Raw genomic sequence first — 17,199 nt, 5'->3', positions numbered from 1 at the left:
TTATGAAATGGGAATTGCATTGAAATCGAAGAACTTTTATACAGTATTCAAATCATTATTGTTCTATTTATCTTTTTGCCTTTTTTAGTAAGGATTTTATTTTGGTAAAAATAAATTTAATTTTAAATAGAAATTCCCATAAAAAATATATAAGTTAGACTGCAATAGTAAATAGAAATAAAAATTAAATTAAAACTGATGATCCTATATGATTAAAGTGAAAGAGGAAAGGGATAGAAACGAATAAAAAAGACAGGTAAATAAATATTTTTGTTCTGAAATAAATGAGTGGCATTTCAAAATTCATTTAAACCTAGCTTCATACAGCAAAACTGCAAATAATTATCTTGATCAGATAATTGAATACGGTGCACAAGAGAATACAAAATATAGATACAAATTGTCTTGCAATATGAATTAAACGAGATCAACTTTTATAACAATTCCTTATTGATTTCATTATTTGTACATAGGTCATGGCAGAAAATTCTCAATCTATTATCGAATACATACATAATTGATTAACCAATATTATTGAAACTATTAATGTATTGCAGTGATTGATGTTATCATCCAAATGGTGGTAGAAATTGTAGAAGCTCTTTTTTACAATTTCAAATTTTTTCTGATAAAGTGAGTGTAAATAAAGAACTTAATACTATGAACTCATTTATCAATAAATAAAACCAATTTTATTTGACTACGTCCAAATAACACTCCTGTCAATCTAATATTTGAAACGTATGGTACCTACTTGATATTGACTTATTGAACTTGATTATCGGTTTTAAATAATGTATTTAAAAGAGTTGATCGAAGATTTATAATTTAAAAAATATAAATAGGACCGTCATTAGTTATATAGAGAACTTCTTCATACAGAATATTTAAAAGAGAACTACCAAATTATCGAGTAAGAATTAAGAAACATCTATCAGCAAGTAGAAACATCTAAATGCTTTTGATGAAAATTAGAGATATCGTTTACAAAATTATCATTTTGAATTAAAATTTTAGATATAGATATCGTTCTGAAATAGAAATTGCTTATCTGTAATCAAATATCTGGGAATCTAATTCGTAAGTTTATAGTGAACCTGCACGAGTGATCTAACTGATATGCAAAGCATTCAAGCAAATTTAAAAATCCAAATACCAAATACTTCAATAAAGGCTGACACGATGACAAAAGAAAATCTATTTTTTGTAAATTACTTCATGTTCAAGATTTTTTAATATATCTGAAATTTCTTATCAAATGAAATTATAGTTTTTAATTTTCATTCTTTGTTGTGGTTATATATGTGAGAAAAATAGCATAAATCTGCTTAATCTTGATAATCAAATGATCATAATTTTGTATTAAAAATAATCTGTTTTAACAAGCATTTCTAATTTATTTAAACATCGTTTTTAGACGCACGTAGTTATAATTCATAAATTCTATTAAAAGGCAATAAATTGCTATTCTGAATTATCTTGATAAAATAAAATAATTTATAATATTTATTATTTTTTTAGTGGATGTCATCTTAAACATATTCCAGACTTTAATATTTTTTTATTAATTTTAATATTTATCAAAATATATCTTCTTTAATAATATATTTTTTATATTATTTCAACATAATTGCATACAAAAAATAAACGTCATACATTTTTCCAAAAGTTATTTACTTTAAAGTGAAAGTAATGTATGAATATTTAATTTTAATATAAAATTAATAATTATATAATAGTATTTAATGTTTTCATATATTTACTTATTCATTAGACACTTTTAAAATAATAAAATTCGACATTAGATTTTATCAGGAATTGTTTGTTTATGTAAAATGTACTTATCAAGTTTATGAAGTCTTGAAAAATAGAAAAACCAAAATATAAATATTTAAAAATATCTATATCAATATCCATCACATAAATATACATTAAATAAAAATCATCTGAATAATGATAATTATTGTAATAGTAGCAATACTCAAAATTTATCATGCTGTATTGCAAAAAATATATAATTTAAGAAGGTAAAAAGCTATGTTGTTAATAAACAAAGTAAAATCTGTTAAAAGCTGTACAAATTATATAATTTATAAATGAAATAATATTGAACTAACGACTCTAAAATTTTAAATTTATTCTTATCAGATTCTAGAAAGGTTTTAGATTCACATTCAATAAAAAAAAACTTATTTGTAAATAAAACATTTAAAATCTCAGCTTTCTGACATACAATAAAAATAAACAAAAACATTAAATGTTTTTACGGTAAACAAATTTTTATTAAAAGTTTTTCTAGGTTGAATCGCTTATATCATAGATTATTATTGTAAAGAATAAATATTTCATACTTTAATTTAAATCATCTAATTTTCATTAACTTTATCAACAATGACACAGCTGGATAATTAAATATTAATTAATCTTAGTATATTAAACTAATAAATAATGAACACATCTTTTGTAACTGTATTTTGAAATTAAATAAAATTTATTTAATATTTTGATAAAACTAAAATTATAAAGACTGGTATTGCTATTTTATGCGTATGCTATTTGATATTCAGGTTTATTCTTAAATATAGGCTTTAATTATATTTCATAGGAGATGTTGAAGAATTTTGATCTAGAGTAGGCTTAATACTTAACCATCAGTATAATTTTTAACTTGTGATTATTGGATATTACAGTTACAAGCAAAACTGTTTTATTCTCAAAATTGAATGAAGAAACTATATCGACTTTAAGAATTGTCAAAGGATAAAGCATCAATTTATTAATGGATATTTTAAGCTATGCCCATTATTCAAGACAAAAAGATATTTGTATATTTGAGTAGACAGCGGTAGGCTACCATATGGACTGAACAATGTGTATGATGTGGCAGTCCTGATTTCAGCTTGCAAAATGATGACAAAACAGTTTAATTTCAATACAATCTCGTTTTGAATGTTTTACTCCCAGGCTACCATCTTCACTACTCCCTTAGGATTGGAGCTGTATATAACAATTACATTCTGTGGTTCAGAAATTTAAGGGTATCGTCAGACTATACCTTCTAGGAACAACCACATTTCATAGTCTTGTTCAAGAGGTTTCACATCCCCATCAACTGTCAACATTCTTCCTAAATGGAAAATGCATCCCAGTCAGGTAATATTTGATGTATTGATATCTTTTAAACATTAATGCTTCTATAGCCTTGTTCATTGATAGTATTTGTTCAAGAATCTTCAAGGTCAGAACTGCAAGGCTATATAAATATCTTTGAGGACCATGCCTTATACTTTATTTAATACATTGCAGTTAATTTCAAAATCACATTTATACTCTTGATCTCTATTCGGTTTGTCCGAAATTGTTTCTTGCAAATCTTACAATCTCTTCATATATTCTTCTTATCAAATTCAATTTTATCATCTAAAAATTCTAATGGGATGTACTGTGCATTAAAATTACACGGTTGATTTTCTTCTATTTAAATTTGATAATTTAATCTCTTGTATATAAAAGTGATATCAGAATAAAAAAACTAATATCTCAAATAATCTAAATACTTCCCTTCGTTAATCAGTAAGAGTTTCTTGATTTTCGAAAATGTATGAAAATTATTTCACGACTCCATTATAAATTTCTAATTAGCTTAGTGTTATAGAATTAAAACCATTGTTTTATAGTCCATAAAAAATATTGTTATCAAAATAGGAATATAAAAAATGTATTAAGTGATAAGACAAATAATAATGATGATGATGTCTTTAAAATATAAGAAACAAAATAAAAGAATGTTGTTTATTTGACAAAACCAAGCGAATTAGTATTAAGTAAAATTTTTAAATAACATTGAGAAAGGTATAAATGAAATGATTTTATTTTTAATTAAAATAAAAATTTTATATATTTTTTTGAGGTAAGCTTACTCTTTTGAGTAAATTAGTCTTGTTATTTTTGTATATTAGTATATAAAATATATATATATAGGACATATGCTAAACACAAATCTGTACACTTAAAAATTTTTTAGTATAAATTCAATAGTTATGAGGCAATGTTTTTATTTATTAAAACAAAATTTTTTTTTCTTTTTTTAATGTCTTTTATAAAATTGACCTGATAGAAACCATCATTACTCATATATTATAAATTATATTACATCAATAAATTTATTTTATAAAACAAAGTTATAATATAAATTTAAAATAAATGTTTTCGTATTTATATTAAATTTCATTGTCTTAGAACTCATACTATTTTGCTTCTTTGATTTATAATTATCTACAAAATTTTAATTAATATATGTTGATTTACTAATAGAATTATATAGTAGATCATATAGTACCTAATCATATTTACTAATAAATGATAAATAAATACTAATTCTATTATTGTGTAGAGAAATATTTAGTTATAATTTTTATCATTTTTTGTTACATTATATACAATTTTTACATATGAATAAATTATGTTTTCTATAAAATTTTTCGAAATTTAATATTTTTGAATATTATAAAAATAATCAATTTGTAAGTTTAAATGTATAAAATTTATTTAATTTTGTGTCGGTAATATAGATAATAATATAGATTGAGAAAGCAAAATTCGAGCTTAAAAATCAGACCAAGAATTATAAATTGTAGAGATTTATATGAATGTATAATTTATATATATATTTATTCTCTAATTCCAATTAATAATAGAAATTTATAATATTTACATTTACGTTATTATTTATTTTAATGACAATTATGGGTTCATCAATGGATTCTCATCTAGTCTATCAATTTCGCGATTGTTATTCTCTCTGTTTATAATTTAAATGAAATTTTATAAGTTTTATTTTTTCTATATTTTTTATAGACTATATTTAAAATTAATTAATCATATTGCTTTTTTCTGGTAATCAAATTTAGCTCTATTTCATGCTCAATATATAGGCTTTGTAGATTACAGGTCCGTACATTGATCAACAATATATTATTTTTATAGGTAATATTATATTAACTATAATAATATTTTTAAAGTTATATTAATAATCTGATATGAATTAAATTATGTTTTATGTGTTATAATGGTTTCAGGAATGGAAGGTGCTGAAATTAATAAATCACTACTAGCCTTAAAAGAATGTATAAGAGCTCTTGGTAGAAAAGGTACTCATTTGCCGTTTAGAGCGAGTAAATTAACTCAAGTTTTACGAGATAGTTTTATTGGAGAAAAATCAAAAACTTGTATGGTAATATAATATTAATATATTTATTAAATTATTCTTATGAATGAAATCATTAACGCAATTTTATTAATCGTAATATAATTTTCCAAATTCAATTTAAATATTTTGTTTGATAAAGAAATTATTAAATATTCAAAGCATTTTTAATTTTAGTAATAATGTCAAAGAAACGATAATAGGTTACTGTTACGGATTGAACAGTTGAAAGCTGAAGACCAAAGTGGGAGAGGTATAAGCGCGCGAACGATTGTTTATAAACACTAGCCAACGAGCTCGAGTAACATTTCTACACCGAAAACCCGAATATAAGACTAGAATTTCGAAGAATTATAACAATGGAACTCATAAAAACTGTACTTATTGACGTCACAAAAAATACCGAACAAAAAGACAAAAAAAATAACAACATAAACAACGAGCTCACTATTCAGTCTTCAAGCTTCTTTCTACAGTCGTCTCTCACTGTAGATACACACGTACGTAATTGCTCAAACAGTAAGCAATTTGACTATACAATAGTGAAGCACATTTCAGAATCTGCTAATCAAACTTAACGAATAACGCGATAGTGCTAACTTAATCAAGAGTGAAACTATCGAAGCCTACTACATATATTAACGGATTACACCAGCCCTAAGATAGCAGCAGCGGTCCTCCTTTAGAAAGCTTAGGTGCAACAGCAGCAGTTCTTACGCACCGACACAAAGGTAGGAGCAACCCAGTGTCACTTAGGAAGCAGCGGTACAACAGCGGCGGCTCACGCATACTACTATAGCGGTACTTCTCGGAAGGGAAGGAGTCACTCCACACATTGCGGAGAGTACATGCACTCCCGTCAGCACGTAACACTATTGAAGAAACTTCCTCTAATTATTCGTTCACACCTTTTTCACACACTATGAATCATAACTATTTGTTACATTATTATACTTAATAAAGGAAAGAAAGGAAACACTGGATGTAGTATTGAATAAGTGCATTGCCCCTTCCACTTACCAACAACACCTCCACCCAACATCTAAGGAGATTTTTAGTCTGATCCCAGACATTTTGGTCCTTCGAGCCGGATAAGTGGAATTCAGTGCATTCGCTCAATACTGCTACATCCAAAGGAAAATAGCCCCAGTATAAACAGTTATACGTAAAATTCTAATTAACAGCGTCAAGAAAATTCTTCAATACTGTAAGTACACTACTATTGCACTCCTTTATTAACAAAATGTCAACCCAAGACAGAAGGGAAGGCAAGGAACCCATGAGTGCAAATATGTCCACCGCCCAGGAACGCACAACTCGTAGCACAACCAAGAAAAAACTAACAAACGAACAAGTAATGAAAGTCCAATCTCAGTGGGCCCGGATTACTATTATCAAAATACTAACGGACAGCCTCCGCGAAGAGCGCACAGATATTAGTCTATATGAGGCACAAGTAATAAAAAATACCATTGAAGAAAGACACAACAAGTTCATAATGGAACACCATGGCATAGAAGCCAGTTGGCCACAGTCGGGTCTTAATTATGAATACTTCACGAAAAATGCCTTGGTAGAAGAAGCCATCTGCTATACTAAGGCAACAGCAGCGATCATGAAATTGTGCCAAGAACCAGGCCATTCGACACTATCAACAAAAAAAGACCACTGATACAGAGGAGAAGATACTCCCAGGAGAATCACGAGCAGCAACATATCTTCCCATCATACCCATCTAAAAAATCACCGGCGAATCGCACAACGTGGCCCATCAATGCCTACTCCACAAGGACGGCTCATGAGAGACGACAACTATCGCACGTCATACACTCAGTTCATGACGGAACACGAGAATTTAAATCAAATACGAAGACTCCTACAACTTATTCAGGATGAAGGAGACAATTACCCACTCGCTATACCTTCTCTGAAATGCGGAAGATACGTAGACGATATCTTTGGAAGTGCGGACAATCTAAGCCAACTAGTGGAAACAGCAACACAGTTAAGGGACATCTGCACGGCGGGCGGATTCCCATTGGCAAAATGGCACTCCACTAACGAAGAAGTAATCACCGCCATGAAGACACAACAGAATCTCGAACAGTCAGTAAACTTAAACGAGGATACTACCATAATTCTAAGACTACAATGGGAGCCACCCGAAGACGTTTTCACATTCTCAACATAATTGGCCTCCCGAGCAGCCACCGTCTCAAAGCGTACCATCCTCTCTGACATTGCCAAAATATTTGATCCATTGAGATTAGCATCACCAGTAGTAATTCGAGCCAAGATACTACTTACGAAGAGAGGAGCAGTACATCCGAAGACACTCAATTATCCTTACACACCAGCTGACTAAATCAAAATCCTGCCAATTTAACAAAGCGACAAAAACCAATCAAACCCTCAGAAATCAACCATTAACATATGGAATAGGCAGGACATCACCAATACAAACATTAGGCATCATCACATTAATAATTCAGTCAATACATACCAGAGACTGGGTTACAGTTCGTGTTTACATACTCAAGTCATTATCCTTAGTGCTTAAATCCCATGACCTTACACAATGCACTTGGCCACCCTTTGAAGGATTACCACAGCCGATCAAGAAAGACATCAGCAAGGCTCACAAGAGTCACTCCTCACCGCTCTCGCCCTTGCTAGTACCGATCACGCGCTCTTCACATCAGGCTCGCTATCCAACTATTTATTATATTATTTATGTTCAATAAAGGGAAAGACACTACACTCTAAAGGCAGTATTGAATTATGGCATTGCCCGATCCACTTACCAGCAACACCTCCACCCAACATCTAAGGAGGTTTTTAGTCTGATCCCAGACAATTACTTTGTATTCATTTATTTTCATTTTCATATTAAAAAGAGTTATGAATTGATTTCTTTAAATTATATTTTGATTATTTGTATTTATATATAAATTCCTAATTTAGTTTTAAAGAACTAATATTTACAGCTGACATTAATGTATATGATAATAGGAATTTAATGAAAACGAAATAACGTTTTAAAACACCCTTAAGTTTTTGGAGTAATTAAAATCGTAAAGTAGTTTATTTTTTCAACTATATAAACGTGTATTAACAGTAAATAGCGACATATTCACCTAATGAACGAACTTTACGGAATATATACCTATCTCATTGTGGAATATAAATATATCTTTTGGAAGCTTAAATAAAAAATATATTAATAAGTTGAATTCTTTAATATAAACCTTCAAAATTAAGAAAAGATAAAATCTCAAATATTTAAATAAAAATTACTAGTATTAAAAATATTCATTATATGACATTGTATAAAAATTTTAAAGTATTTAATAAAAATTATTATATTTTTTTCCCAAATATTTATTGAATGATCCATAAAGCATAAAGACTAATGACAAGTTGAAAGCCTGAATTAAAAATTCATAAAATACAAAATAAATGGGATATGTTAAACCTATCTTAAATTAAGACAAAAATTATAATTTATATATAAAATATATATTCGTTATGCCTGATATTTTTATAAAGTAAATTATTAGTTAAAAAATAGAAATATTTTCTAATAACATTTAATCATAAATTTATGTTCATTGTAATTATTAAGATTAGTCCTTTTTATTTCTAAAACCTTATACTAAGTTATATAACGAATATATTCATATTTAATTATTTAGTCAAACTTAAATATATTCCAATTACACAAGATGATAAATCATTACATTTTCAGAAAATTTTATGAAAATCGAACTAACTACAGTTATACAAGTTCTTAAATCATAAATAAGGAAGTATTTGGAATTATAAATTATACATTTCTTAGCAAAATTTAAAAGGGTAATAACAAGTCTAAACTGAATTATAATTCTATATTACAGAGTTTAAAATATATTGTTTGATTCCTTATGGCATTTAAAATCTATGGAATTTGTATTGCATAAACTCTATGTTCTAAAAATATTAAATGTGCACATTATACGCAGTACAATGCTATGTCAGCATATATAAAATAATACTAGGCAAAATCCTATGTTGCAATTTAATGTGTTTATTCTGATTGTTTAATTAACTATTTTAATCCACCACTTTGTTCTTAATATCTTTTTGTTACTTTAACTTCGAATAGACGTATTTAGGTATATTATCTCAAATTTGAGGTATACTAAACATAACCTTAGTAAATTTTTGTATTGTATTTTAAGTTTTTAATATTATTTATTTTATTTTATAATTAAATTATACATTGATTTCATGCATTTATTTGCAATTAAATTAGTATATTTTTAACTACTTTAATATCATACTATCGAAGTAGAAATGTAATATCGATATATCCATTACAATGATATCATTACCAATATTTTTAATATTAATAGAGATCAAATTAAAAATGAATTGTTCATTAAGCCATTGATAATTAAATTAGAAATAAACGGGAAAGATTTCATTATTTTCTTCATTCAAAATCCTAAATTTTTTTTTTTTTTTTTTTAATGTACGTTGTAGCCTTCTAGCATTTTTAATTATTGATCTTAACCTCAAATCGAAATTTATCTTATTAAATAATAAAGTTATTTCAGATTTCTTTGAAAAATTAGTCGTATGTTTATATTGCTAAATAATTTTGTAAGATCATTGATTCCATTGCTAAAAAAAAATATTTTTTATTTATATATATATTTTTACTCCCAGGAACCTATGATAATTTTTTTAAATTTATAAAAATATATATTCAATTCATTTATTTTTTAATTAAGTAAATATTAAATAATTATAAAATAATTTTAATAATACTGTTTACACACATACATACATATATATAAATATATAGTATATTTAAATTTCAATAGCGAACTAAAGCTAATTAAGCTAAATATTATTAATTAAACTTAAATTTATATTATATTATTATTATATTATTAAATTAAATATTAATTAAACTAAATATAATTAAGGATACACATATATATGTTTGTTGTATATACACGTATGTTTAAAGTATAATGTATTTCGTGTGCATGTGTATATATATATATATATATATATATTTAATTATTGTGTTTTAATATAGATTGCAATGATAAGTCCTGGAATGACTTCCTGCGAACATTCATTAAATACACTTCGATATGCTGATAGAGTAAAGGAACTTGCTGTCACTGATCCTACAGAAATAAAATCTTCATCACTCGATAATGAAAAAAGTATTCAATATGATCAAATTCCCAATAATAGTGTGTTGTCTGACAGCGATTTAGCTCAGTTAATATCTTTAAATGTAAGTTATGTGAAAACTATTTAATTACTATAAATATAATAGTACAATTTTATTTAAAAATTTTAATTAAAAATCAAAATTGTGGTAAACTGAAATTCAATCTGTTTTGTATTGCCTATTAATCCTGTTTTACTCGATCATGAATTTTTGACCTCAATATGAATCAAATGTATCCGGACTTATTTTTGTTTATATTAATCTGTACAAAATCTATTCCCCGTTCCGGCTTGTTTTACCAAGACCGATTCGAAGGATACAAATTGATGCCGTTGACAACACAGAGACCACGGGTGTTGTGTGGTAGCGATGTAAGGTCACAAGTGGAAGGGATTTATAATAATACAATATAAATATGGTTGATGTATATGCTGTTTATTCTGTTATTTATTTGATGACAAGGTTGACTAGTATAACTATTATTTATTATTGAAATAACTCGGGATGGATTAATGTGATTGCGGTGGCAAACGTATACGCTTATCTATGCAGCGTGATGATTTTAATATGAGCGCAGAATGGCGCGAGGTTTGATTCGTCGACACTCGCGCTGTTTGGATGAGTGTGTAATTGAGGTTATAGTTGTGATTTACGGCCACACATGTTACTGTTGTTACTTGAGAGATATACTCGTAGCGTAGCAAGCGTACCTTGTCCTGATATTGGCGTACTGCAATAAATTTAGATGGAAGTAAGAGTTTGAAGGGCTTTTACCTCATGAAGAATATTGCTACTTGTGTTTTCTGCGAGCGTTGAATGGCACGCTGTGGATTCATAAGCGTCAGACTTTGAACTAGGTGAGGGTAAGGCCGGTAAGTCTCGCATCAGTTGATGCGACCTCGACGATGAGCTTGGAATTATTCTGCACTTTTGAACTTGTAACGATGGTTTCTTGAACTGCGTTAATGAACATACAGGGATATGTCGTCGTTCTTGTAGGACGTGTAACGACTTGCCTTGAACTGTGTTAATAGACTTCCACTTGACACGTATTCGAATAAGTATTGTATCGAGAGTGTTTGAATCTTGAAAAATGCGCCCCATAAATACATTTGGTGACAATGAACTTCACTTGAACTCCTTCCCTTATTTTTCGTCCAATCAGAGACTCCTCCCTTACAGAGCGAGGGCAGTGCCTCTTATGGCTTTATAATTAATTAAGGGCCTAGTCATCTCTTGGTCTTCATGGCAAGAAGAGCTCTCGTTGCCGCCGACGCATCTGGTGACAGCATGACAACTTGTCGACAGCGGGAAGGGGGGAGTACATACTGCTTGAAGTATGGAAAGTAAATATTCCATTTACTTTACCGAACGTAGCGAATTCGTACATATGCCTAATGAGTGAGTAGTTGTAGTTGTAGTTGTAGTAGTAAAGGGAGTATGGGACTATTTACTGCCTGTGTTAACATCGTAAGGATTAGCAGGGAGAGTCGACCATACTTATATGAAGATTATGGGAATGTCTGTGAGCAAGTTATTCTCAATGAAGACAGATGATATACGTTCGAGTGTAGAAGGGTAAGATACCATGCTCTGTGAAGTCGACTACTTCCTAAAATGACAATCAGCCCTTGACTGGTTAACCGTGCGCACTGGAGAATTGAACGAGCGTTTCTTGCAATGGCTGCACTGAGAGAGCGTGTGTTGCGTGACTTTCTGTAAATTTCGTTTAATGGTGTGGCTAGGGTGTGGATGACTGGCCAGGACGAGTAACTGCCTCAAAGGAATAACTGACACTATGTACTGAGTGACTGCTGAGTGATAATTATAACGAGTCTTGATGTGCGTTTCCTTAAGTATCAGCGCAGCAGCTAAACTAGCTAGCAACAATGCTTAGGTGCTGCTATGCGGAGAACAACAGGCTTTCAGAATGTTCGAGAATCTAAGCTTTGAGCTAGTCGAGAATTCGGCGAAAGCGAAGTCTTTGGTGATTCGACAATTCAATCGATGTTGCCATATGAAAGCTAAGTAGCCTTGCAGAACGTTCGAGAATCTAAGTTTGGAGTTCGTCAAAAAATTGTGATTTTTTTTTATTTTAATTTTTTCAGAATATTCAATGAATTCTGATTGTCAAATGTTTACAAACATTCGAGGGCTAGAAGGCTTGGTGAATTTCCGAGAACCAAAGGCCTCGAAAAAATGCTCCAATTCCGAACAATATATATTAAAAGATAATTTTAATTTACATTTTTATATTATATTTATGCATATAAATACTTTTGAATGGAGGTTAGTAATTTATCATGTAAATTACTAGATTTGGGGAAAAACTTATACTATTTATACACAAGATAGTCTAATAGTATATATACTTTATTTAATAATAGTATAATTACTAGTATACACTATTATTCACATAAAATTTGAGATTATGTACAATTAATATATCATTATTCTTTCTGCATTCATTTGGAAATAATAAAATTGAATTAAAATTTTTTAGGAAGGAGAATTATCCCAAGATTTGTTTACCTTTCATGAAGCTGTATCTGCTTTGCAAATACTGGAAGAAGAAGTTTTAGATACACATAAATTGGTAGTAGATAATACATCAAAATTTTTAAATAATGCCCATAGTATATTTAGTATAACACATGAAGTGGATTATGACCAAGAAGGTATTATTTTAACTTTTTCATTGTGTATTATTGTATATAAATTGATTATAAAATTTTATAATAATTAATAAATATCTAATTGAAATCGGTTTGATTAATTAATAATTATAAAACTGAACATTTTTTTAAAACTTTTATTCGTAATAAAGCCTATTATCTTAACAATTAAATTCTTGTATTTTCTTAATACTTTTCGTCTGTTTTACTATTTAATAAGTAAAATTTATTTTAATTAGAAAAAATTTTATTTACAATTATATATGTAAACGAGAAATTGTTGTATAAAGCATAATTGATACATATTGCTTGATTTTCTATAGTTGCGAAAATGAAATTTTACTGTAATTCGAACATGCTGTGTAAATCTAATTGTATCCGTATTCATGCAAAATTATGAAATAGTCTTGTGTGTTTAATTATAATTTAGTTATAATTAAATCAATTTAAATACTAATTTTAAATTTGTATTCAATATATTTTCGATACGAAAAAAAAGGTTCTACTTTCCTAAATTTAGTATTGCAGATACAAACTTTTATAAGTAAATGTTTGTCACATTGAAAGTAATTGTCTCATAGCTTTTGTATAATATATTATTGTTATATATAGTTGCCTTTACTTCTCAATGTTCTATGTCTTTAAAATAATATATTTATATTATTTATTTTTAATTAACAGTTTTTCTGAAAATTAATTTTTTTTGTATTAATTGAAAAATTGAATTGGCTATATAAAATCTAGTACAAACAATTTATTTCATGAACAATGTTATATAATATCGTAATTATTACCATGTTTTATTAAGTTACTATCCATAGATTCATTAGGTCTCACCGTAAAGTATAAATGTAATCAAAATAAATCAAGAGAGAGTGGATAAAAAATGGAAACTAATGTTTAACAGTGTCTTTGGAAAAAGTTAAATGCGATTGATAGAGTATACTTCAGATTATTATGCCATATTATCTGTAGTAAATATTCATATCAAAAGAGTTGAATTAAATTATAATTTGTATTACCATAGAAGTTATAGCATATGTCATAGATATCACGAGAGTTAAATTAAAATGTAGTTTTATTAACCCAATCTGCAGTTGTAAAAGATACAAAGATTCCAAACATCTAACTGAGACCATAAGCAAGTATTGTATAGGTGGTGCGTTATAAAAGGAAGAATTATATTTAAAATTAGACATAGACCACTAATTGGAACGGTGGGAGAAAAAGTGTGGGCAAGTGGAGGGGGTAGCGCTTGAAATCAATTTTCGACACGTCTTCCCTTTCGTGCTTGGTGTTCCGTTTATTTTACAACCACATGTAATGATGATTCTACGTTGAGGATAAGAATCGGTGAGATCTTGCCGTTTCTTGGTTGTTGTTACTTAGTGTCGGCATGCACTGCATGTAGAGGTATGAGGTCGTAAGTCTCTGGATCCTCTTCAAGCAGTACGCTTGGTGGTGAAATACTACACTGAGAGTGGGAGGTCGTCTCTTCATATTTCTTCGTGTATTGTCACATGATGGTAACTTGAACTAAGCTATCTTGTAGTGTGGAAAAATGAGAAGATCCTTCCATTGAGTATTGCTGCTGATAGTGTGTGCAATGGCTGCACTAGTATTGGAAAGGCTTGCGACCGCTTCCTTGACTCGACTTGGCCGATAGATTCTTGAGTGACTGGCTGACGACTGAGTAGCTGTTTGTCTGAATAATTTACAATGACCCTCTAGGCGTAGTGTGCTTCCCTTAAACATCCGCGCGGCAGCTTACTTAGCTGGCAACAAAGCATCGATGTTGCTATACAGGAATCTTACATGAGGCGCAAAAAGAAAATTAGAAGTTTCAAGAATCCCAAGAAAAAACATGGCTTAAGAAATTTGGAGTATGCACATCAACGTTACTATGTCAAGGCTATATAAACATTATAGGGCATTTTAAATAAAAACAACAAATACTCGAAAATTCTCGTACCCAACTATTTACAGAAACTTGAGAGCTAGGGGGACTAGCGAACGTGATTAATCTATAAGTCATCCAAATTCGCCGAATCGTTAATGGTAGTTTAAAACTTGGAACCTTCAAGTTAAACTTTAAATTGTTAATATTCAGCGTGGATGTTAAAAAGAACATTGCTAAATGGCAATTTCGTCATTACAATATATACATGATTAATATAATTTTAAGTTTTACTTAATTTATGTAACTAATATTATTTATAACTTAAATAATTTTCTAATATTTCACTGTCTTCGGTAATGTCTTTAATAAAATTATATATTTATTATATGATATTTACATGATTATTTTCAATAATCACCTCTATTTTCTAATAATATAAGAAATGCGATATAATTATGAATATGCAGCAGGTAATCAGGAATCTTTGCATGTGTAGGTCGACAGCTAGCTGGTGACTGTCACACCCTTTTGCTTTAATTTTTGTAATCCTATTGACTTGTCCTACTTCATTGAGAACATGTTCGTTTGATAGTCTTTCTCTGGTACGAGAAAGAAAAATACTGCGAGTGGTTCTTGTTGAAGCAGATATCTCTTCACTGTTTTCCCTGGATTCGACATTTTCTTGCTTTTTTATCAATGGTTAGGGAAATTTATAAATTGGTACTTACAGTGTTTTGTAGATCAAGTGCTTCTTGTTGTTACCTTGTAGCCCTTGGATAATAAATAGTTATGGAATTATCTGAACTATTCTTGTTCAAGCACTTTTTCTTGTGTATGAATACTGTTATAATACACTAACCCGGCTGGTTGAAGCATGTTTAGTGAGCCGTTTCTCCTATTGTATTAATACTAAATGAATACACTAACCTCCACTAATCCGACTCGAAGGACCAAAATGTTTAGAATTAACTAAGAAAAACCGCTAGATGTGTGGGAGAACGCGTAGGGCAAGTACAGGGGTTAATGCACTGATTTAATAATTAACACATATATTTCTTATTGCTGTTTATTCCATTTACTTTCCAATTAAGAGATTATTATTCTCGAGAAGATTATAAATGAACATTTATTGTTCTAAATAATAACTGTGTCGTTGCAGTATACTTATATTGGAGAACCAGAAGGTTGTGAAGTTCTTGATCCTCCGGACGAAACGTGTCAAATAGTGATTTAATATGAACTGTGAAAAGAGATATGTTATAAAACAATTTACACCTCGTGTGAGTGAACACGTACCTGAGATAGAGCTTAGAGGACTGCGCACCATTGAATGACGCGAATTGCTGGTCTTGCAAAGTGAGAATGCGCGGGAAGCTTTTGGACTCAGACTGGTTGCGGTCCGTAAATTAGGCCGTGAAGTGAAGAATCTAACACTAGAGATAAGACTTACTTGGAAGTTGTAGTGTGTACAAAATGCACCTCGTCGTTCCGACTTGTTTTATCACGGCCGGTTCGACGGATACAATTTGATGCCGTTGACAACTCAGAGGCCACGGGTGTTATGTGATAGCGATGACAGGTCACAAGTGGAAGGGATATTATAATAATACAATAAAGATATGGCTGAAGTATATGCTTTTTATTCTGTTATTTATTAATGACAAGGTTGACTAGTATTACTATTATTACTTGTAGAACTAAATTCTTGATTGAAGTGATGTGTTGAGGAGACAACTGTGCAATAATCTATGCAGCTCGATTGTTGAATATGAATGGTGAATGGCGCGAAGTTTCGTTCGTCGACACTAGCGCCTTTTGAACGAGTACGTGTGTGGTTGAGGTTATGAATGCGGCTTTATGATTGAAAGATATCGCAAGTGGCGCGTCATCTCCTATGTCATGTTCGGTTTTGTATTTTTGGCGAAGGTTGATGATGATTGCTCGGGTATTGGAGTATTGTGAGGACTCCTTTACAAAGGTGTTGTTTTTAAGATATTCGTGATCGCACTGAGCAGCTGACCATTTCCAGGTATGCGCGTTCCTTGATGAAGACCTTGTAGACATCAACTGCGTATGAGTATGAATCAGAGAGTTCTTCCATCATGTGACATCATGTTACAGTGAGGTAAATCTGTCTGCAAGGTTCTGCAAGATTGTGATATGATTTAATTGTGTTTTTACTTTT

At 29.6% G+C, this 17,199-nt stretch overlaps 1 protein-coding gene across 2 annotated transcripts in view; it reads left to right on the top strand.

The window, feature by feature from the left end:
* Positions 1-17,199, top strand: part of Klp10A (kinesin-like protein 10A) — a 63,386-nt gene that overhangs the window by 39,591 nt on the left and 6,596 nt on the right. For both annotated transcript variants that reach the window (XM_011505570.1, XM_011505569.1), the window contains exons 9-11: positions 5,079-5,233; positions 10,296-10,502; positions 12,943-13,117. In XM_011505570.1, coding sequence (XP_011503872.1) covers positions 5,079-5,233; positions 10,296-10,502; positions 12,943-13,117 — 537 coding nt within the window. The remainder of the gene's footprint in view (positions 1-5,078; positions 5,234-10,295; positions 10,503-12,942; positions 13,118-17,199) is intronic.

The sequence above is a fragment of the Ceratosolen solmsi genome, unplaced genomic scaffold (genome assembly GCF_000503995.2).
Source record: "Ceratosolen solmsi marchali unplaced genomic scaffold, CerSol_1.0 scaffold22, whole genome shotgun sequence".
Lineage (NCBI taxonomy): Eukaryota > Metazoa > Arthropoda > Insecta > Hymenoptera > Agaonidae > Ceratosolen > Ceratosolen solmsi.
The sequence above is the reverse complement of the archived record's forward strand: the minus strand, read 5'-3'. Positions and strand labels throughout refer to the sequence as shown.